General features: G+C 38.4%; 1 protein-coding gene across 6 annotated transcripts in view; it reads left to right on the top strand.

Moving 5' to 3' along the window:
* Positions 1-22,108, top strand: part of PRKN (parkin RBR E3 ubiquitin protein ligase) — a 1,211,540-nt gene that overhangs the window by 234,316 nt on the left and 955,116 nt on the right. The window contains exon 1 of one of the 6 annotated variants that reach the window (XM_043457377.1): positions 12,142-12,257. The exons of 4 other annotated variants lie outside the window; for them this stretch is intronic. In XM_043457377.1, the coding sequence (XP_043313312.1) occupies positions 12,213-12,257 (45 nt within the window). In that variant the 5' untranslated portion in view covers positions 12,142-12,212. Of the gene's footprint in view, positions 1-12,141; positions 12,285-22,108 lie in introns of those variants that run through there. One more of the 6 variants, XM_043457376.1, reaches the window with a different exon arrangement.

Here is a 22,108-nt window from a genome sequence, read left to right as displayed (position 1 = left end):
GCCATTGGGCAAGAGGAATTTCCTATTACTCATGGGAGGGTCTAGCGCTACTGTTTATAGATGCTATGTGTGTTAGTTGCTCAGTCGTTTGGGACTCTGCAACCCCATAGACTGTAGCCCGCCAGTCTCCTCTGCCCATGGAATTCTCCAGGCAAGAATACTGGAGTGAGTTGCCATTCTCTTCTCCAGGGTATCTTCCCGACCCAAGGATCAAACCAGAGTCTCTTTACCACTAGCACCACCTGGGAAGCCCTAAAGGTGCTATACTTTACACTATAAGCACAAAATGTATATTAAGAAGTTGCTGCTGAGAAAAAGAAAATAAACCGTCATATGAGCTGCTTATCGTTTCCACAAGAAAGGCTGAATAAAGGCCTTGGTGTACTGAAGAGAAGGTAGAATGCCCGGGGGATGCAAACACTGATTGGGATTCTCCCACCTGTCTTTACTTTCTGTATATTTTTTCATAATGATCACAGATAATGTGACCATCATAGCTTACTATACAAAATGGAGCACTTCATATGTGAAGGAAGGCTCTATTACTGATTATTCCAGGAAAAAAAAAGCGATGCTGGCAGTGTCCTGGGAAGACAGAGACAAATGATCACCCCAGGAATCGGGCAGTATTTCTCACATTTAAGAGTCTCAATTTCTTCTAGAAAGAAATTGTTTTTGGTGCCTTCCTCCAAGCACTTTGGGAATTTATAGCTCAAGACCAGAATCTTATTATGAAAATATTTATATTTTAAAAAGTACTTTTATCTTTTCAAATAGTAAAATATATTTTTTTAATGTTATAATCCATCTGATATCACAACATTTTGATCAGTTTCATAGAATCGTCAGTTCCTGAAGGATATGTCCACAGACCACCTGAAGAAGCACCGTTTGAGTGTAATTATTTTCTTTGTGCACTAAGATGTTCTATTTTGTTATCAACAAGATTTTAATAGCTTTAAGAGCTTCCCTTGTGGCTCGGCTGGTTGGTAAGAATCCGCCTGCAATGTGGGAGCCCCGGGTTCGATCCCTAGGTTGGAAAGGTCCCCGGGAGAATCCCATGGACTGGATAAGTCAGAACACAACTGAGAGACTTTCACTCACTCACTCACTTAAAGAAGTGAATAAAAATGGCAAAAATAGAGGCCTCAGCAAATATGTCATCTGGCACAGATTTTATTTCTGGGAAGATGGAATACACAGACTTTTACCTACTCCTCTTGGTAAAACTGTGGACATTACACATAAAACAAACGTATGAAGATTCTGAAAGGAGGAAAAAGAAATGCAAACTAGCTCAAAACCTCAGGACTCAAGGAATAATATGGGCTAGAATTTCTTCTATGTTTCTTTTTAATCAAATATATTCTAGACTTGAAGCTGATGAAACTAGTACCTGGAAATGCTGTCATGTGCAGAGAAGAAAGAAAAAAAGGAAAAAAAAAAGAAAGTCTCCTCTCAATCCAAGGAGCAGAGTTTACTGAAAATATAGAAACCTGTTGGACAATTGCTGTAGTTTGCCAGATAAACACACAGTAAAACTGTGGCCAACCCTCACCCCCACCAGTAGTGAGGAATGCAAGGGCAGGTCCTAGATTGCCCCCTGGTGAGACTGTAATGATGTGCTTTTATATAACTGCTCTGGTCAGAGAAGACGGTCCAAAGGTGAGGCTTCCACCTTCACCTCCCAGCAACAAGGTCCCCCTCCCCATCACTTCTGAGGGGATCACAGAAGAGCCCGAGTGGAGAGTGAGGCCTTCCACTGTTCTAAAGCAGTAACAAAAACCCCTCTACCACACTGCCAGTGGAGACTGTGTGTGGGGCTGAAAATCACCCCCCTATAGCAATAATGAGGAGGCCTCACTTCACGTCATGTGTCATCAGATACCAAGCGAGGTCTTGGACTTCTGTTTCTACTGGCAGTAGTAAGTGGAGCCCTCCCTTTTGCAGCTGGAGCAATGTCATAGAAAACAGAAAATTTAAATAAAAGCCTCATTATGTAAGGACACTTAAAAATACACTTGCTCCTTGGAAGCAAAGCTATGACAAACCTAGACAGCATATTGAAAAGCAGAGACATTACAAAGAAGTCAATATATTTCTGGATGGAAAAATGCTAATAGAAACTGTCACCACAAAACTACCCTCTAAGAATGAATCAAGGAAGGAAATTTAATATGAAAGAAAATGATACAAGAAGGAACTTTGGAACATGAGGAAGGAAGGAAGGAAGAACACAGTAAGCAAAAGTATGGTTAAATACAGTTGACTTTCCTTCTCTTCTTTAGTGTTCTAAATTATGTTTCAAGGTTGTAGAAAAATTTATAACAATGTCTTAGGTAGTTTTCAATGAATGTTGAAAAACTGTTGAAGATAAATATAAAGAGAGAGATAAAGGGACATAAAGGGAGTAAGATTTCTATACTTGAACCTATAAAAACATCAACCGCAGCACAATATAACTAGTCATGACTGTAAAAGCACAAAGCAACTGCTAAGATAGGTGAAAGATTAAAATACAAAATAGTGACAACTCTGAATGCTGGTGAGGATGTGGAGAAACTGAGTCATTGATATAAAATACTATAGCCACTCTGGTGGAGAGTATGATGGATGGTTTCTTATAAAGCTAAACTTGTATTTCCTATATGACACCAAAACCAGCGTATGAATATTTAGCAGCTTCATCCTTATTAGCCCAAATCTGGAACCAACACGGATGTCTCTCAACAGGTGAAGTGATTGCAGACTGTGGTCCATCCATACCAGTGATAAAAAACAATAAAGCAGCTATTGAAATACACAACATTTTGGATGAATTATGCTGAGTGAAAAAAAGCCAGTGCCCAAAAGGTCACATTCCAAATGATTCCATTAGTTTAGCACTTTTGACATGAGGAATTTGGAGAAACGGAGGAGAAATGAGTGGTTGCCAAGGGTAAAAGAGGGCGTGGGGAACAGGAAAGAATAGTGTGTGCGGCAACAGGGCCAGTGGGAGGGACCCTCGTGGTGATGAACGCTCTGTATCTTGACTGCTGCCAGTAGTGACATGGTGATGATATACTGTATTTTCTTAAGATGCTGTCATGGGGGAAACAGGGGAAAGAGAACCGGGATATTTCTGTAATATTTCTGACAATAACTTGTGAATCTACAGTATCTCAACATAACATTTAATTTTGAAAAAAAAAAAAACCACAGAAAAATTTAATTTCTTCCCTCTTTCCCTTAGAAGATAAACAGGCTTTTTATTTACATCTGTTTTAAAGGAACAGTATTTATTTATGTTAGATTTTTCAGCATAAGAAATTGGAAAATAATCGATTCTCAGAGACAATGATTAATTCACAATAAAAGTCAATAGGTCAATAAAACTTATGAGATTATTAAGGCATCTTTTTTGAATTATTAAAGAGACTCCTTAGCACCTTATAGGTCTAAATCAACATGATTAGTATTTCTTTTTCAAAGGCTGTACCAAATATTTCAAATAAACGAAAATGCATAGTTCTTAACGATTGGTGCTCTAGTTGTGCATTTTCCAAACTGATTTGAGAGTGATACACTATAGTCCTAGGCAATAAATGAGCAGCTCCTGTAACTGTGGTGGATAAACTGGTTAGGGAAGACCATTAATGTAAATTTATTACTAGAAGGAATTTAGGGATGAAATGGTTTCATTTATAAAGAATTCATTTAACTTCTTTTTTTTACTTTCTCTTTTGATTATAAGACAAAAAAAAAAAGCTAGATTAGAACTTACAGTGCAGTTCCACCATGATTTTTTTGTTTTTGTATAAAAGAAGCATTCTGCAAGTTACAGTATAAATGGCCAATATGTTTTACTTAAAATTCCTTTTTTCTCTGACTGTAAGACAAAAGGAAGCCAGATTAGATACCATTATACTGAGAACAATCATTGTATGATTTCATTGTATTTAAGAGTACCTTCATGTAAATGAGATCCTCAGACACTTCAGGAAGAATACAAGAATTTTTCCCAAAGGGTTGATGTGCTACTGGAATTGACTGTTGGCAGTATTCATGTAGGTAAAAATGTAGATATCCACTTGAGTTCCTCCAAACAACTGATGTGTTATTGTGGCAGCTGATACCTACTGCAAAGTGTCAGGGTCTAGAATCAAAGGATGATAATCTGTACAGATCGAGTGCTCGTTTCAGAAAGACCCTTATTTTATCTGTTTGTGTCTGGTTGTTTATATGTGTCAGAAAGGATCTCCAAATTACTTACCTCTTTGCATAATTCAGAACCCTCAGAAATGGCTATTTTTCTTTTGAAAGGAAGTCTTGACATTTGTGTGCCCCTGCAGACTTATGAAATATCTTTGAGGATTGCCACGGATAAATACAGACTTGAAGGGGAAAAAAAGAGAGATTCTTTTAGCTTATAAGAGGCCGAGGATACACAGCGTGTGGATTTATTTAATGGGCTTATGTCTCACAGCCGATCTCATTGCCCTTACTGTGTTCAGATTGCAAGGCAGAAAATCTGTGGGGGAGTGAAACTCCAGAGCAACCCAATCCCCCTGATCTTAACCTAGATCTATTTTATTAGCATAAGAAAGGCAAAGCCTGTCTCCTCAGAAACCTGACAAAAGGAGTGATTGCACACTATGAAATTTGATTACTTTTCACTGAAGTCCTCATTTCAAACATTCTGTTTTCTCTGTTATTGGATTAGATTCCATCATGCAATTGACCTGTTTGTTTAAGATTTTATTTAATATAGTTATCATCCTTCCCTAGGGTGGGAACTTCCCCTGGAGAAGGGATTGACTACCCACTCCAGTATTCTTGCCTGGAGAATCCCATAGACAGAGGAGCCTGAGTGGCTACAGTCCATGGGGTCACTAAGAATCGGACAGGAATGAGCAAGTAACACTTTTACATCCTTTACAGAATAATTTAAGACTCAGGAATTTGTCTATAATATTCACCCTAAAGCTTCTAGACCAAAGATTGATCAGCCACATTCTGCCTTTTCCTTCTTCCTCTTACTAAGTAATTGTAACAAGTCTGAGATTATTGTCATAGTACAATGAAACGTTTTATATGAAAGTACTCTTTAAAGCTTATATATCAAACTCACTTAGAACTGATCAGTATGAGAAGATGTATTCTCCTTTGCTTTTGGTTTGTAAGTGTGCTTGAGTCATAGCTGAGTATAAGGATTATATTAATGGTAAATATTCACACGGCTGCCTTTCATTTTCTAGACATGGGATAATGAGAGATAAAGTCAAAAGTGTAAGAAAAATAACTTATTTTAGTTCTAACTTCAGTGATGCTCATAGGATAGAGAAAGCAAAATTAAATAGGATAGGGAGAGTTTTATTTTTTTTCTCCAACTGTTAGGTTTAATATTGATAAGAATACAACTTTCTGAAGGCATTTAGGAGCAGAAGTTAAATGACATTAACATTGGGTAAGTCAGGGTTGCCACACTAACCTTTCTAAGGCACTAAAGGATGTGGTACAAGAGTGTCTTTTGGCCATATGTTATATAACAGAGGACACACTCAGACTCAGACTTAAACAGAGGACAAACTCCATTAATGGAAGCAAAATCTCAAGTACTCCTGATCTGTGTCAGCAGAGTGCTCTAGTCTTAATTACTTGCAGATTTTTAAAAAAAATTGTTTTATCCTTTGGTGCAAATATATCTTCACATAGACAAAAGCACATTCATCGAGGCAATGCGATTCTTTGGGAAGAAAGTTATAAACTTTGTGAATTAATTTGTGTAAACAGTATTTCATTGAGGGTTTTATTCTGTTATTGAATTTTGTCTTGCCGTGATATATTTTCTCTTGTATAGCAGATCTTGATCTATTTGGATTCAGAGATACCATTCCCATATGATTTAATAGGTACACTGATTATAGCCTACAGCTCTGCTTTTTAAATTGATGGGAATACTCTGACATTAGAAGAAGAAGTGAGGAGTATGAGAACCCACTGATGTTTGTGTTTTGGAGCACATCACAAACTGTGTTTCAAATGTGTGGGCTTTTGAAACTCAATACAGGTTTTGCCAAGGATATTTTCTGTTCATTTTATATCCTTAAGTATTTCAAAGTGAATTGAATCTGTGTTTGCATTCCACATATGCATAATTCATCAAACATTGCTCTGAAAAGAGAGAAAATAAAAATAAAAAGCTTATCTAAGACATTTCCAATGTTACTTAATATTTGGTCACTAAGAACTTTGCAACCTGTGAGGGTAGGTAACACCTGCTTCCTCAGTTTACCTGTCACCTCCCAGTCAATTCTTTTCAGTAAGGTACATACTTCTATAGGAGGCTAAATGCCTTTTATATCTATTTTTAGTCCAGAGTTTTTTTTTTTTTTTTTTTTAATGATGTCATCTCCAACATACACCTCTACCATATATAACAGAGGTGTTAAAACTTCAAGAGTGTCATATACTAGGTAAAATCATTTAGTTAGAATTCTACTCGACTTTCTGATACATGGTTATATTGGAGTTGGTATGAATCACTCTTAAGTCAGACTTTCTAGGGTGGGCAAGTCGTTTACACTCCCAAGTCTTTGTTTTTCTCGTCTATAAAATGGAGATGGTAACAGTGCTTGTATTTTCATAGGGTTTCTATGGGTATTGAGTGAAATTATACCTACAGAGGACAGACACATAAGCACGGTTTAAACTCTTATTAATTTACTTTGATGAATAGTTCACAAAAAGAACAAATATTTTCTGATATGCAGTAAGTTCATGTTGAAAATTATTTTGTGTTAAAACATGCCAAAAAGGAACACGTTTGCCTTCTTCCAAATTCCTATTCTACCCACAGGCTAACCTCAGAATGGCATCATATGTATTATTTTGGGAGCTCTTCCAGTTTAAGTCTTAATGATGAATTGTTATTTTAGGAAAAGAACCTTTTATGACAAGTTAATTAGTTTACCTTTTTCTTTAATGTGCTGAATATTTCTGAACTATTTTATTTTAGGAACAACTTTACAAGTATACTTAGTGTTCAAAATCTGTTTCATGAGCAGCACCTAATAATTTGAGATTACTCCTAAGAGTTTGTGAGTCACTCCAATGTAAAACAGAGGGCAAGAAGATTAGGAGGTTTTCTGAAGAGAGAAAAACATTATTCGACCTACTTAAATGACTCATTTGTTGTTTTTGTAATGTATAAGAAGAATGGAAATGCTAAATTTACATAACCTATCATTCTGTAGTCCATTTAAAGGTAGATTAAATTTGTATATTTTTCTGTTTTGAGTGCTTTAAAAGGAAAAGATTGATTTCTTATAGGTCAATCTTCATATTTTGCTTATTTTTTTTTCATTTATTTTTATTAGTTGGAGGCTAATTACTTTACAATATTGTAGTGGTTTTTGCCATACATTGACATGAATCAGCCATGGATTTACGTGTGTTCCCCATCCCGATCCCCCCTACCTCCTCCCTCCCCATCCCATCCCTCTACTGGTATAATTATTGAGTTCATCTCTTTTCTTTACCTTCACCTCTATAGCATTATTTAAAAGTATGCATTCTCCATCTACATACATATAATCATATATCAGTTTTTTAATCCTGTTCACTGATAGCAAACAATTTAAAACACAATTTGTTCCATTTCCCTGTTATATATATTGGAAATATATATATATAATATATATTATAATATAGTTAAAAGCCTAAATTAATTATAATAAAGTAGAAATTCTTATGATTCAAATTTATTAAAAATGTTTCATTGAAAATGTATAAAAATAATTGAACATATAGACACTAAATATCAAGGGATATTACTTTTTGAAAAATATCAGTAAATTTACAAACTTCTTTTACAATTCGATTTGACTAAAAAGCACAGATTTTGTGTAATGAATTTGAAAAATACAGTCACCTTTTTAGAAGTCTTTTATGACTTGCTTTTTACTTGGTATGGTATTATCAATTCTTGCTTTAGGTGAAAGAATGTAGCAATAGGCCATCACCTGTTCAAAAGTATTGGATTTTTAAAATTTTGATATTATTTGGTTTTTATTTATTTTCTTGGCATAAGAGATTGATGGGAGAGAGAGAACATCAGACTACATCTCTGAATCAATATTGTATCTATAAATGGTGTTTTTATTGAAACTAGAAAATAAAAAATAACATAGAGGACAGACAGTTGTTGATATTTCACACCCTGGTCTCTCATTAAATTTATTTGTGCCTTCATTATGTATATTCTGCTTACAAGTTCCACCGCTCACCCTCCACAGCATTCTTAATCAACATCCATCCTCCACAAGGCAACCTTCTGGGTTCTTTCAGCAGCTCTAATTGGGTTAAATACAGCACTTTGCTGGCAAACTGTCTCTCCATAATAAAAAGGCCCAACTGTCGCTTCGAAGGTTCGGTGGTATAAATCCTCTCACTGTGGTCTTTTTGAAGGTTCTGAATGCAGAGCTGGAAAAAGACGCTCGCTGTCCCATCTTATGAATAGGCGTGGGCTGGTTGACCACAGCACCCAGATCCTTCACCCCGGAGCTGTCTTGACTGTGCTGGGGCAAACACTCACCCTTAGCATGGTGTGCCTATTAATGTGGCCCAGTATTTTATTCTAGGATTAGTGATTTGACTTATATAGTTGCATAGTCAATTTAAACATTTAGCTCTTCTTTATAAGGTCTGCATTTTCGCCAGTTCTCACATTCTGTATTTGTATAACTGAGTTTTTAAACATTCACTTAGTATGTTATTGAGACACCGTTAAGTCTCATGAGTACTTGGAGGATACTTGGAGGAGGATATGGATCCTCCTCCTAACAGCCTTACAACCTGGCTGGAGGAATATTGTGTGCAACTTACAGAGGCCGTCCAGCTGAGTCTAAAGCAGGCTTTGCTCTTTATTAGCTTAATGAACTTTACCACATTAGTTAAACTTTCTATGTGTCAATTTCCTTCTCTTAAATGGGAAAAGCAGTATTCCTCCCTGACGTGGTTGTTATGAGGGTGTGAGATGTGTCACTATTAGTGAGGGACGTGTAAGTGTACCTGGTGCATTGCACGCACTCCTTACAGTCAGTTGCTGAAACTGCAGTCACATCACTGCCCTCCCCCTCCTCACCATCACCATCATCCAAGTGCTGCCCAGAGGAGCCGCGGATGGTGTCTAAGGAGAATCAGGAGCTGAGACTTCAGGAGATAATCACGAGTTTCCTGTATGAAAAGGGGTGAAAACATTTTATGCAGAGATAATAAAATATGAAAACAATACCGAGATCTGAACAGTTTAGAAATTCAGTCTTTTTTTGTTACTGAACACAACGGAAGAATGTGGCAGGCAGTACGGTGAGGGGGGTGGACAGGACCAAACGCTGAGGAGCCTTGCACATGACTTTCAGGAATTTAGATGTGCTTTTCGATTCTTGGGATGTTTCCTGAGTGTCTACTCTGTATACGTGGTCCGGGTTGATAATCTGGGAGAACAGTGGTAAACAGGACACACAAGCCCTGCCCCGCTTGTAGAGAGCATTCTCTCTTGGAGCAGACAACAAGAAGACCCATAAGTTGTAGAGAGTTCCATGCTTGGTTTGTGGAGAGGGTGTGACAGAATACAGGCAGAAACAGGGCAGGTGGTCAGGCCACTTAGGAGACCACCTCCTTCTTGCTTCTCCCTGTATTCTGTCACACCCTCCACACAAACGATCATGTAGCTCCCTGCGACTTTTGTCCTCACTGCAATGTGAGCAGTCCTGAGCCCTGAACTCAGGTCCTGATGGAGAAGAAGGACATGGGGTCAAGGGGCCCCAGAGAACCTTGAAGCAGAATCTATCAGGTATGTTGGAGTGCATGGCTGTTGTGCATGACAACTAGGACGAAGGAGTGATCCTTAAATGAGGACTTCTGAATTCCTGTTTCATGGGTTTGTCGTAGCTAAACAAATACGGGTTCAGCTGTCAGGATGGAGCTTGTCATCTTTCAGGGGTGGCTGAGTCACACCAGGAGCCTACATGCCATGAGCAATAAGGAGTTATTAAAGCTTTCTATCAGAACACGTTGAAGGTGAAATTCACGTGTTAAAAAGGACAGCATAGAAAGATATAAGGGAGTCAGGTGTCTTATGGGTCGTGGAGCCCCTGAATGAGCTCTGGACAGCTTTTTTCAGGGCTTCTTGTTACATGTATAAAACAAACCCCACTAGTTGGTTATGCTTCCAGAGGCAGTGTTTTGCTCCAGGTACCCAAGCTCAATCATAACTGTTTAAACTATTAATAACAAGAATGGTAAATTTCATATAATGGTAAACTCTTAGAATAAAAAAAAATGGGCATAAAAGTAGGGATACAACCTCATAGTTATGGGAAATTTAGGAGACTTTTCTTGGATGGTGATATCTGATCTGAGATCTAAAGGAACCAGTCCTGGGAATATCTGGAGAAAAACATTCTAGGGAAAGAGGGCAGCTAGTGCAGAGAACCTGGAGTGGGAATTAGTTGGGCATATTTGAGGGTCATAAAGAAGGTCAGTGTGGCTGTACCTGGTGGAGGGAAGGAGATTGATTAGGAGACAGAGGGAGTTGTTTCGAGGAGAGATGATGGGAGCAGAGTGCTCGAGTTGGATGGAGGGATACATCTGTGGTGTTTTAGAGGTTGTTCAGTAGGGCTTACTGATAAGGCACGAGAGAAGTGAAGATGTACATATGGCGCTTTGCGGTGACTTAGATGGATGGAGTAGGGGTTGGGGTGGTCAGAGGGAGGTCCAAGTAGGAGATGATAGTTGCTCAGTTGTGTCCAACTCTTTGCAACCCCACGGACTGTAGCCCCTCCGTCGTGTCCGACTCTTTGCGACCCCACGGACTGTAGCCCACCAGGCTCCTCTGTCCGTGGGATTCTGCAGGCAGGTGCTCAGCTGGGTTGCCGTTCCTCCTCCAGGCGATCTTCTCGACCCAGGGATCGAACTTGGTCCCCTGTGTTGCAGACAGACGTTTTCACACTTTGAGCCGCCAGAGAAACCCATGTGTACTTATGTTAATAGTTGATTCACTTTGTTGGATAGCAGAAACTAACACAACATTGTAAAGCAGGTATGAAAGTGAAACGTGAAAGTGAACGTCCTCAGTCATGTTCGACTTCTTTGCGACCCCATGGACTACACAGTCCATGGAATTCTCCAGGCCAGAAGACTGGAGTGGGTAGCCTTTCCCTCCTCCAGGGGATCTTCCCAACCGAGGGATCGAACACAGGTCTCCCGCGTTGCAGGCGGATTCTTTACCATCTGAGCCACAGCGGAAGCCCGAAAGCACGTATACCTGACTAAAAATAAAAATAAGAAATAAATACGACCCACAGATATTTGACTGGAACTCGTGTTAGTTGTTGATGCCACCAGGAACAGGGAAGAGTAAATGAAGCAGAGGGATGTTTCAGGGATAAGGGTTTCAAATAAATTTTGCTTAAAGGGTTTAAGGTTTCAAATAAATTTTAAGTGCAGGTGTCTAGTAGGCATTTTGCTTATATGTGTCTGTCATTGACGGTAAAGAATAGACAGATATAGAAATGGAGGTCTCAGTGTTTGACAGTGCCAGCAGATAATATATAGTAAGACACATTCTTCAATTAAAGTTTATTTGAGAATGTGCACATATGCTCCCAGTCAAGATGAGTTTTAGATGTAGAATCTAAACAGAGAACTGTAGTAGAAATACATGAAAATTGTATCAGTGGCTTCAATTTTGATTAGTATTCTTGTTGTTTTGCAATGCCTAACATTAGCAATCTCGATTTCCTGCATCAGTCAGATTTCCATTACAAGTCAAAAATGAATAAACGGTTTGTGTATAAACAATTGTATGCAGTTCGGAGAGGATATACGTTTGTAATTGTTATTGCGAGTACTTCAGGATTGCGGAGGAGTACGGGGCTAATATAGCGTATACCAATATATGCACCATTCAGCTTAAGAAAAAAATGCAACAAAATAATACAACTAAAATTAAAGTGGACTCCCCTCATGACTCAATGGTAAAGAATGTGCTTGTCAAGCAGGAGACTCGGGTTGGATCCCTGAGTCAGAAAGATTCCCCTGGAGGAGGAAATAGCAACCCACTTCAATACTACTGGGAAAGCCCCTGGCAGGCTACAGTCCACGGGGTTGCAAAAGAGTTGGACACAACTTAGCGGCTAAAGGACAGCGACAAAAAAAGTCCAGCCCTGATGCACCTCTTTGTGATTCTGTCTCCTCCTTGTTTCCCCACAGAGGTAACTACTATCCTCACTTTGAAACTGGTCAGTGTCATCTTTGTTCTTAATACCCTTTTAATGTATGTATTTACTGCATTCTGTATTGCATAATGTGCATGTTTACAAGCTTTAAATACGAGACAATATTATGTTATACTTCTCTTTTGTACAACTGTTATACAAGTTGTTATACAACTCAGTTTTCTAATTTAGCCATCTTTTGAAATTAATCCATGTTTGCACATGTAATAGGACTTTCTTGCCTCTCGAAGTTTTAAACAGTCACCTGGAGGTAGATGAGCAGATTCTCAATGGACATCAGCTTAGGTTGCATGACACTGGTGCTGAGGTTCTCACTTTCAAACATGTCTTTGCAGGCATGGGGTGAGAGGATTGCTAGTTTTCATTAGGACAAAATGATGGATTTGACCTCAGTTTTAAGGGGAGCTCGGTCACATTGTTTGGCTTAAATTTGCAGTTCTGTTTTTTTAATAACTTTAATAACAGGGAAGAAAAGTACATAGATATATCACCACCAGAATTTTAGCCATGGCTGACTTTTCTGGCACTAGAAAAGTGCTGAATAGTTACAACTTCATTATCAAAGTATTCTCGTTTTCCTCTGCTAGTCTCTTTCATTTCTAGTCGCCCAGTCGTGTCTGACTCTTTGCGATGACCCCATGGACTGCAGCCTCCCAGGCTCCTCCATCCATGGGATTTTCCAGGCAAGAATACTGGAGTGGGGTGCCATTTCCTTCTCTTAGTGGTTCATAATTCTGCTCATGCTTTTCGTGACTCAAAGTAGAGAGGTTTATTTCCTTTCATTTTTATTAAATTTTAATATAATATTTTTTGATGTTTTCTTTGAAAAATAGAGATACTATATCATTTCTCAAAATATTTGCTGTAGTCTCCTTATATTAGAATTTCCTTGAATGAAGATGGGGAAAGTCGAGAGAAATGCAGTTTTTTGAGACCTATGGAGGATGGGAGGCCCTCCAAAGTCTACCTGAATCTCTGATGTCTGGTTGTTACATGAAGGTGCCTGATTTAGTGATTTATTTATTTACTTTGGCTGCACCATGAAGCATGTGAAAGATACCCCAATTGATTTTTTAATTTATTTTTTAATTGTAGGAACATTTGTTTACAGTGTTGTGTTGGTTTGTGCTGTACAACATGAATCAGCCATAATTATATGTGTATGTATATATACTTTTATATATTATATAATAATAAGTTGCATGTATATATATTATATATATATATATGTGTGTGTGTATATATATATATATACACCCTCCCTCTTACCAAATTTTTAACAGGCTTTCCAGGTGACTCTGGATGACAAGCACATGCTCAATTAGAAACACGTGGATCTGGATTTTTCAACTTCCAGCTATTCTAAGGTGGCAGTTTCTTAGCACCAAAACTAATAAAAGATAAAGGATTCTATGTAATTTAAACTCATGCCTAAAATTTTAATCTCACACTATCGTATTTTAACTCTAATGCTTCGTACTGTGATTTCCTAAAATTTTTCAAAATCAGGAAGGTAATAAGCCATTATTTCTTATTCCGTTCTATTGTGCAAAATACTCCCTGGTCCAGCAACAGCTTTTAAAAATGATAATTTCTCCCTCTCTCTCTCCATCACTATCTCCCCCTTCTTTGTCTCTTTCTCTCTCCCTTTCTTTCTCTCTCTGTGATCATAGTTGGAAGGAGTTTGAAAATACCTAGTAGCATAAACATCACCTGTTTACATCACCTGTCACTTTGCCTTCCACATATGATCCACCTCATGTTTTGACCTTGTGGGGAGTATCTTTGCAGTGTGGAGTCTAGAGTTAAGAGCTGGACTCTGGGGCCTCCCTGTGAGGTCCAAGTTCCCAACTCTGCCTTGTGCAGGCTATGTAGCTGAGGGATTTGCTTAAAATTTCTGTTCCTCAGTTTCCTTATCTGTAGAATGAGAATAATTAATGTACATTTATTGTACATTATTTATACAACCTCACTGCATTTTTGTAAATCCTGAAAAAAAGGTCCTGATATAATTTAATCAATTTTAGCTATTATTTTTATTTGTTATTTAACTATTGTGAACAGTTGTGTTTTGAGTACTTGTGTGCATGCATGCCAGCCTGCCAGGCTCCTGTGTCCATGGGATTCTCCAGGCAAGAACTCTGGAGTGGGTTGTCATGACCTTCTTCAGGGGATCTTCCTGATGTAGGGATCAAACCCGCATCTCTTATGTCTTCTGCATTGGCAGCCAGGTTCTTTACCACTAGCACCACCAGGGAAGAATATTTGTGTACCAGTCTTTATATGAATATCTGTTTTACTTCCTCTTGGGAATATACCTGGGGGTAGAATTAGTGGGTCATACATTAACATATTACAACACATTTAGCTGGCTGAAGAATCGCCAGACTGTTTTTCAAATGCTTGTTGATTTTTGCATTTATTTTGTTCCATATCAATAACAAGAGTTCAGAGAGCTCTGAAAAGTCTACCATCAACGTGATGATGTATAAAAATCTGATTGTCACTTTCATACTTGGCTTTGGATCAGCTGGTATGTGAATCCTAACTCTTGGTTTCTAAATGGAAAATCTGTAAGCACTTTCAAAAGCAGAGCTGGAAACCAAAAACCATAAAAGTAAAGGGCATAAACTGGGGGAAATGCCGGTACCATCAGGGCACTCCGAGGCTCCTGGTATGTTCCATTTGAGAGCGCTTTTATTCCAAAGGGCACCATCTGGCCCTGCGTCTTGTGCGACTTGTGTCTTTAAATGCAGGCTCGTGCTCATTAAAATGGGTCAAAGACATTTTGAATTGGAAACAGGACATTTAAGTCACTCCTTCTCTACTGGACAAGCTTCTCTCTTCATCTTTTTGGCATTTTTCACTCCTCCTCCTCTGTGGCAGTGTGACGGGTGTGATGGGTTTAGCACAGTATGGATCTGTCAGAGAGTGCTCGGCAGCTGGTGGGGTAAAGGCACCCAGCGCCAGCACCTCGTCAATACTTATACCAGACGGTGTTTATTCAGTGGAAAGATGCTGCGATGACTACGTTTTGGCTTCACTTTAGAAGTTGGCTTGTGTCCTTTTAGACTTTTTCAAAGAGAGACAAACGGAAAGGGTCACTTCTTTACGCTACTGTAGGTAGTTTGTATACATGAGTGGCAACAGTTGCCATCATTATGAAGAAACAAATAAAAAATGCCTCAGAGTTTCAATAATAGTGTTTGCATCTATTACCCTGAGATGTTTGATTTTCTTCACAGCCTGCATCTGTTTAATTCCAATTACACACATGTCTCTCTGGACTGTAATTTCTTCCAGCTGTTAAGAAAGTACAGAGGAAGATCTGTATATTTAAAACCACTGTTTAACTTGTAGGGCTGTTCTGTGTCTAGCGCCTTAAACTGGACTGTCTATTTTCAAACCAGCTACCATGCCTTTAAATAATAATTTATTTCATTGATTATTAAGTTGATTCATTTAGTATACTTTGAAGCTTTTTAATGTTCTATGTACATAATTTTGCATAATTTCTTTGTACATAAAGTTGCCATTTTGCAAATAGAAAATGTACTGGAGATGCTTTGCAGAAATGTAAAATATACCCTCAACCTGGTCTGAGTAAGTTGGCAAATTGTTATGAACATACCAGAAGGAAAAAGTTAAAAACATTGAATATAGTAAGGTAACGTTTTACTTACCTAAAGAAAAAGTCTGGACACCAAAATTTTGGAAAAATGGGGAAAAAAAATGGATTGGTGTACTGCCCACAAACTACACACAGAAAATCTTACTGCCTGGCAGCAGATTTAATTGAATTTATCAAAATGCTTCCAAAAAACTACACTTACTCTGCTACTTTTAAGGCATGAGGAAAGAAGAATGAAGCAAATAATTTAGGGATATTGCTTCCAAATACAGCCAGAAACATAATTTTCTCCTTGGCACAGAAAGAGTAGACTTAATCAAGTAATTAACCACCCTCACTGTCTCTCTGCAGAGGACAGGCTTCTTCAGAGCTGGGGCTGTCATGCACGGATAATCTCCAATGTCTCTGGGCTGGGATGGGGAAGAAGCCTGGGAGAATCATATGGTGGGAGAAATGTATAGTCCTTAAATGAGGTGCTTGTGAAAAATGTAATTTAGGAAGATAGAATGGAATGTGCAAACAAATAGTAACCCTCAGCAATTTTGTTGTCATTCTTATAAGCACTGTCCTAACACATCTTTTAAAGTGGGATTCCCCGTATGTTAAAATTTAAATAACATTTGTAGCCCTGCTTACCCACCAAAGCCTCCTCGCTTGCCTGTTTTCGGCAGGCATATGCAATGGCAGCTGCATTAAATCTATTCTCTGCAGCATGGCTGACAAAGTCTTCCTCACCTTGATTATTCAGCTATGTCCTCAATTTCAGAAATTGTAAGAGAAGAAAGAATGCTATTATTTTTACAGAGGTGTTATTGACCAGCATTTTTTCATCTCAGAAATAAGTGAATATTTTAAATTATGCCTTAGAATCAGACATCCTTTATCTTCTTATATACAGTAAGAGAAATATAGCCTAAGGCATAGATGTGCATCAATGATAATGTTTTAAGAATGGTCACTAGATAATCTTTATACTTTTCTGATTATTTCACTCGGTCTTACTCCATAAAATAGCATTATTATTATTTTTTTAAATGTAAGGTTCACCAGGGACTCTATGACAGTCATAATACTTTTGTCCTCATGGCAATTCAAGCCTTCTTTTCCTTACCTTTCTAGAAAATTAGATTAATGAGAGACCAATAGTCATGTTTTTAAATTTCAAGTGTACCTTATGGAGCAACAAGCCCTGTCCGTTTCCTGGAGCCATCAGATGCCTGTGTCTGAAATCTCGGGTTCCATCTGTTCCCTGACGTGAGGGACCAGCACAGAATCCCGAGTGAGCACCAGCCTCTTCCTCTCCTCAGCTTGAAGCTCTGTGTTCCAACTCTGGACTAAACAAGACCATTAAAATAGGCAAGAGCTGACATCTAAGATCTACTCTTTTAGGCAAAAAAAAAAAAGGAAAGGTGGCTTGAATGGGAATATTAAAATCTGAACTTCAACACTCAGGGGTAAAAAGCATTAACGATGTAATGAGGCGGTGGGGTGATGATTTAGGCAATAGTCTTTTGAATGAAATGGAAAAAGGAACTGGGTAGTTATAAAAGCAAGTCAAAATATAAAGTTTGTCGTCAGCCAACTTCTGTTGCCTTGGTAGTTTTGTTCCATTGTGTCAGTGGTACCTTGCTGTCTAATTAGTTACCATCTGAGACAGCTTATTAACTTTGGTCTGTTTTTTTCCTCTCTGTATTTCACAGACCTTTCAAGAATCTCATTTGTCTCTTTCCCCCCCAGAGCTAGATAGCGCAAACGTGTAGACTGTTCATAACTCATGCCTGTGGCTCCATAAATCATTTACTCTCCCAAGCTGTGTGTCCTGCTCTCTGAAGCCGATGGGGCTTCTTCACTTGTTCTGACTTCAGATATCAAGGAATAAAAAAAAAAAGAAATGACAGATAAGTAAACCAAACAGATGTTTTTCATCCTTTTTTAAGCCAATTTTATAGCAAAGAAATGTTGAACTATTTATTTTGACATGAGCTAAAGACCAGACCAACCTTTTTATTCTTTGCACAAGAATCCCTAATTCTGCATATTTAAGAAACTTGTGCTTAAGAAGTGAAACTTTCTACACATTCTTCCTGTGTTATCATGCTATCAGATTTTACTACATAAAAGCATTAAAAATACATTGCCAGCAATATATATATTAAGACCTGTTAAGATATACCAGTTCCTTATCACCTCAGGGATTTTTTTTTTTAATTGTTCTGATCCAAAACAAGTTGACCCTTATTTCAGTTCCATAATGTCACCAAGTTTGTGTATTCCATTTTTACAAATATAACTCAAAAATGGATATCTGTATTTCCTGCCCGATGCATTAGTCAATTGTTAAGTTTACTGTTTCCAAGTTTTTCGTTCTTAGGCATAAGAAAAACATAGGCCATAAAATTTAATTTGAAACTTAGCTTTGGAAAGGAGTTCTCTATCAAGCATTAGTCTCTGGAAACCATGGCTGTATTTGATATGTCATTGTGGTCATTGTGAGCATTTGTAGTGGTGGGGAAGGCTCCCTTTTAATTTTCTTGATTTAAGACATTGAAGACCAAGAGGGTAAGTCCTCTGCTCATTAGTGGTGAGATTCTGTGGGCCACAGTAGGATAGTGAGTCAAGCAGTTTCAACCCCACTGTGTTCCTTTGATTGTTATTCACATGTATATAGTCATCATGAAAGTATGCATGAGTGCTCAGTCAGGTCCAACTCTCTGCAAACCCAAGGACTGTAGCCTTCAGGCTCCTCTGTCCGTGGGATTTCCCAGGCAAGAATACTGGAGTGGGTTGCCATTCCCTTCTTCAGGGGATCATCCCGACCCAGCGATTGAACCCAAGTCTCCTGCTTTACAGGCAGATTCTCTACCATCTGAGCCACCAGAGAAGCCCCTGGGAAGCACATGAAGAGTCTATATATTTCTGTTTCACAGGGAGTTCATGGTCTATGGCCTCTCGGTGAATGCCACAATCCCCCCTTCCTGTTGCAGTGATAATTTTCATTATTTCCAGAGCCCTCATATCCCACTCTGAACTGATTCCTGCCTAGACGCAGGCTCCGTGAACAGCAGGACGTGGCTGTGGTCAGCTGTTCGCTGCAGGAGGTTCAGCTCCAGGAGTCTACCTGGAGCCTCCTAGCTTTTGATTCTGACATTAGAGTATTCTGAGACTGATTTTAAGAACTGTTAATCATTTGCAGTCACTTCTATGTGTCATTGTTGGTAGGTTCAGCTTACTATTCTGTTTTTAACAAAAGCAACTTCCTTTCTGGGATCTTTCTCATCCAAATCAGAAAAAAATATGCATCTCATCTGTGAACACACACAAAAATTAACATAATTTTCCTAACAGGAAATTCTTTCTCAACAAACATTCAGTTTAATGTAAAGCAAAAGAAATTCCTTTGTCAAATGATTGTCAGGGTTAACAGATTCAAACTATCAACATGGAAAACAATTTTTGTGTTTTTAAAGTAATTTAAATGTTGTGGGATAAACTGATGAACTAGACCTGAAAAGGCTGGAGGAAAAAAGTTGATGGTCTTTGAAATTTGCATCATGGATTATATGTGGCCCCATTCTTCTAGCAGTGACAGAAAGGGATTTTGTTTTAAATTTGAATTGTATTTAAAATTAAAAAAAAAAAATCTGAGTCTTGTTTGTGATTTTTTTGTTTTGTTTTTCTTGATTGTATATTTTTATTGCCAGATTTATACCATTTTTTCTTGTAGGTGGTATTTAAATGATAGTGATATTTAAAATGGATTATATAATAATAATGCTATGTTTTAGCTTCTATAATTTATCACACACATTGCACCATTGACAAGTGTCATCTGAAACAGTATTACAGTCCTCCTTGGGGTAGAGACAAAAAACCTAACATCTGTTACATGATGTTAAGCTTAATTAAAGAATCCTAGTTTCTTACACAGTTCTGTTTAAGCAATCTTTTGTGTAGAAAGTACCTTTGTTAGTGACTAACTAATAGTCATTCTGATATGAGTCACACACAAATCTCAAGATTTACCATTTTGTTAATATATTTTGTCTTCCTAATTAACATAATTGTGTCTTTTAAAGTAAGATTCATATTTGTTTTGAAACACATTTTAAAATATGTAACAGATTTTTTTAAACTGGCATTTAATGTTTGCTTTGAAAAACACCCGTGAAAATTTTGTTTTTAAAGTTAATTTTACAATATTTCTCTTAATATAGAAGATTGTAATTTAAAATACATGGTTTCAGGTAGATCATTATAAGAAAGACCTCAGAGGGCTATATAAATATGTTCATTTCTCTCCTTTTCAGTTTTCTGTAACTTGATCTATATCCCCTTCCTTCCAACCCCAATTTAAGGACATAGGTCTGAATCAGTGTTCTCGACTTTGCTTGAGAGAGGATGTCAGTTCTTCTCTCATCCCCTCTTCTCTTCCCGGGTCCCTCCCCATGAGCCTTAACTTCTGCTGGTTCGAGCAGGGAATGGCTTCCCTTGAATCTTTCCCCATCTCCCTTTGTGGTGATGGAGGTGTGGTGGAGGACAGCAAGGCTCCAAGGTAGTGTGCAGGTCACTAAGGGTAGGTCTCCTGGCTTGGATTCTTCAAAGGGAGTGTTTGGGAGTGCCCTTCCCAGGTGGTGCTAGTGTTAAAGAACCCGCCTGCCAATGCAGAAGACATGAGTCTCGGGTTTGATCTCTGGGTTGGGAAGATCCCCTGGAGGAGGGCATGGCAACCCACTCCAGTATTCTTACCTGGAGAATCCCATGGACAGAGGAGCCTGGTGGGCTACAGTCCACGGGGTCACAAAGAGTCAGACATCATTGAAGAGACTTAGCACACATGTGTTTGGGGAAGGAAACACAAAGGGAGCGATTCACAGAGTGCCCTTTAAATTACAGGGGGAAAAATCTTCAGTTTCAATAGCCTCTACTCTTTTTCTTCGTCAATATGCCCTATGCTCTCCTCCGGGGCCGGCTTGCTGGCAGTGGAAAAGGAGAATTTTTAGCGAAGGGGACAGCAGCAGCTCTGATTTTCAATCATTAAACAAATTGGCAAGGGCATTCCTTCGCCCCTTCCAAAATGAGGGGCAGGGGAAACACAGCCAGAACCAGGGAGTGGACTTTCCGTTTGAACAGTGAGTGGCAGTTCACACGCACCTTTTACAGACATATTTTTTTTAGTCAGTTTCTGGATTCAGCTTTGAAAGCTGTCCAGTTGGGACAGAGTGGCCAGGGCGTGGTACTGTGGACCACTTCCAGATGACGGGGTAAAAAACTTCCTGGCAGCCTGGGCCCAGACATTCGCCACACCATGGATCTCCAGGTGAAAAGAAAGAAAGAAAGAGACTTTATTCTCAGCAATTTGTCTCTGTAGGAGCAGAAGGATCAGCAGGAAGGTTTTCTTTCACAAGCAGCATGCATTCAGGGTTCTCTAAAGAGAGAAGTGTTAGAGAAGTTCTTTCTGAAAACAAAATGCCTAGATTGTGCAGCTAATCTATTATTTTGTTTTCAATGGTAATGTTATTTTGTTAGCTGTGCTGAGTCGATGAAAGCTCTCTATCGAAAACTTTTCCACCAGTGAAAATAAAATCAGCTTATCTTATTTTTTCCCCTTAAAACAGCATGGTTGCACAGACCCTGTAAAAAGCAAATGTCACACTGTGTTTTTTGCTCCTGTGTGACTGAATACTTGGAGGGAAAGTTGATTTTATTTGCTATGGGATTGATTTTAACTTCTTCTTTGAATTATCTCCTTTAAGAGCTGTTTCCAGGTACTATACTGAGCATCCTTGTTTACCTGTTAAATTCATCCTGTGTGTATTTTAAAGGAACCAAATGTTTTCTTCTCCCACTTGAAAGACTTAAATATGTAACTTGTAATAAAACTTTAAATAACTTACTTGATAGAAGATTGAATTAAGTTAGTGATCTTAAAAGAGTAATATGGGTTGAGCCTCATGAATTTGCTGATTTTCCATAATATCTTGTCTGACCTACAAACTTGGCAGTTTCATCATGTTAAACCATCATTAATAGTCACACTAAGGCAGAATGGGCTGGATGAGTTGCTGAGGACCGAAGGGGCATTGGTTTCCAGAAAAAAGGAGGAACGGTAGGCAGACCACAAATGTGATGTGGATTACCCTCATCAGTGCAAATTATTACCTTTATCTGTGAAATAAATTTCAGGGAATCTATTTGG

Source organism: Cervus canadensis, chromosome 33 (genome assembly GCF_019320065.1).
Source record: "Cervus canadensis isolate Bull #8, Minnesota chromosome 33, ASM1932006v1, whole genome shotgun sequence".
Classification (NCBI taxonomy): domain Eukaryota; kingdom Metazoa; phylum Chordata; class Mammalia; order Artiodactyla; family Cervidae; genus Cervus; species Cervus canadensis.
This window is presented reverse-complemented; position numbering and strand designations above follow the sequence as displayed.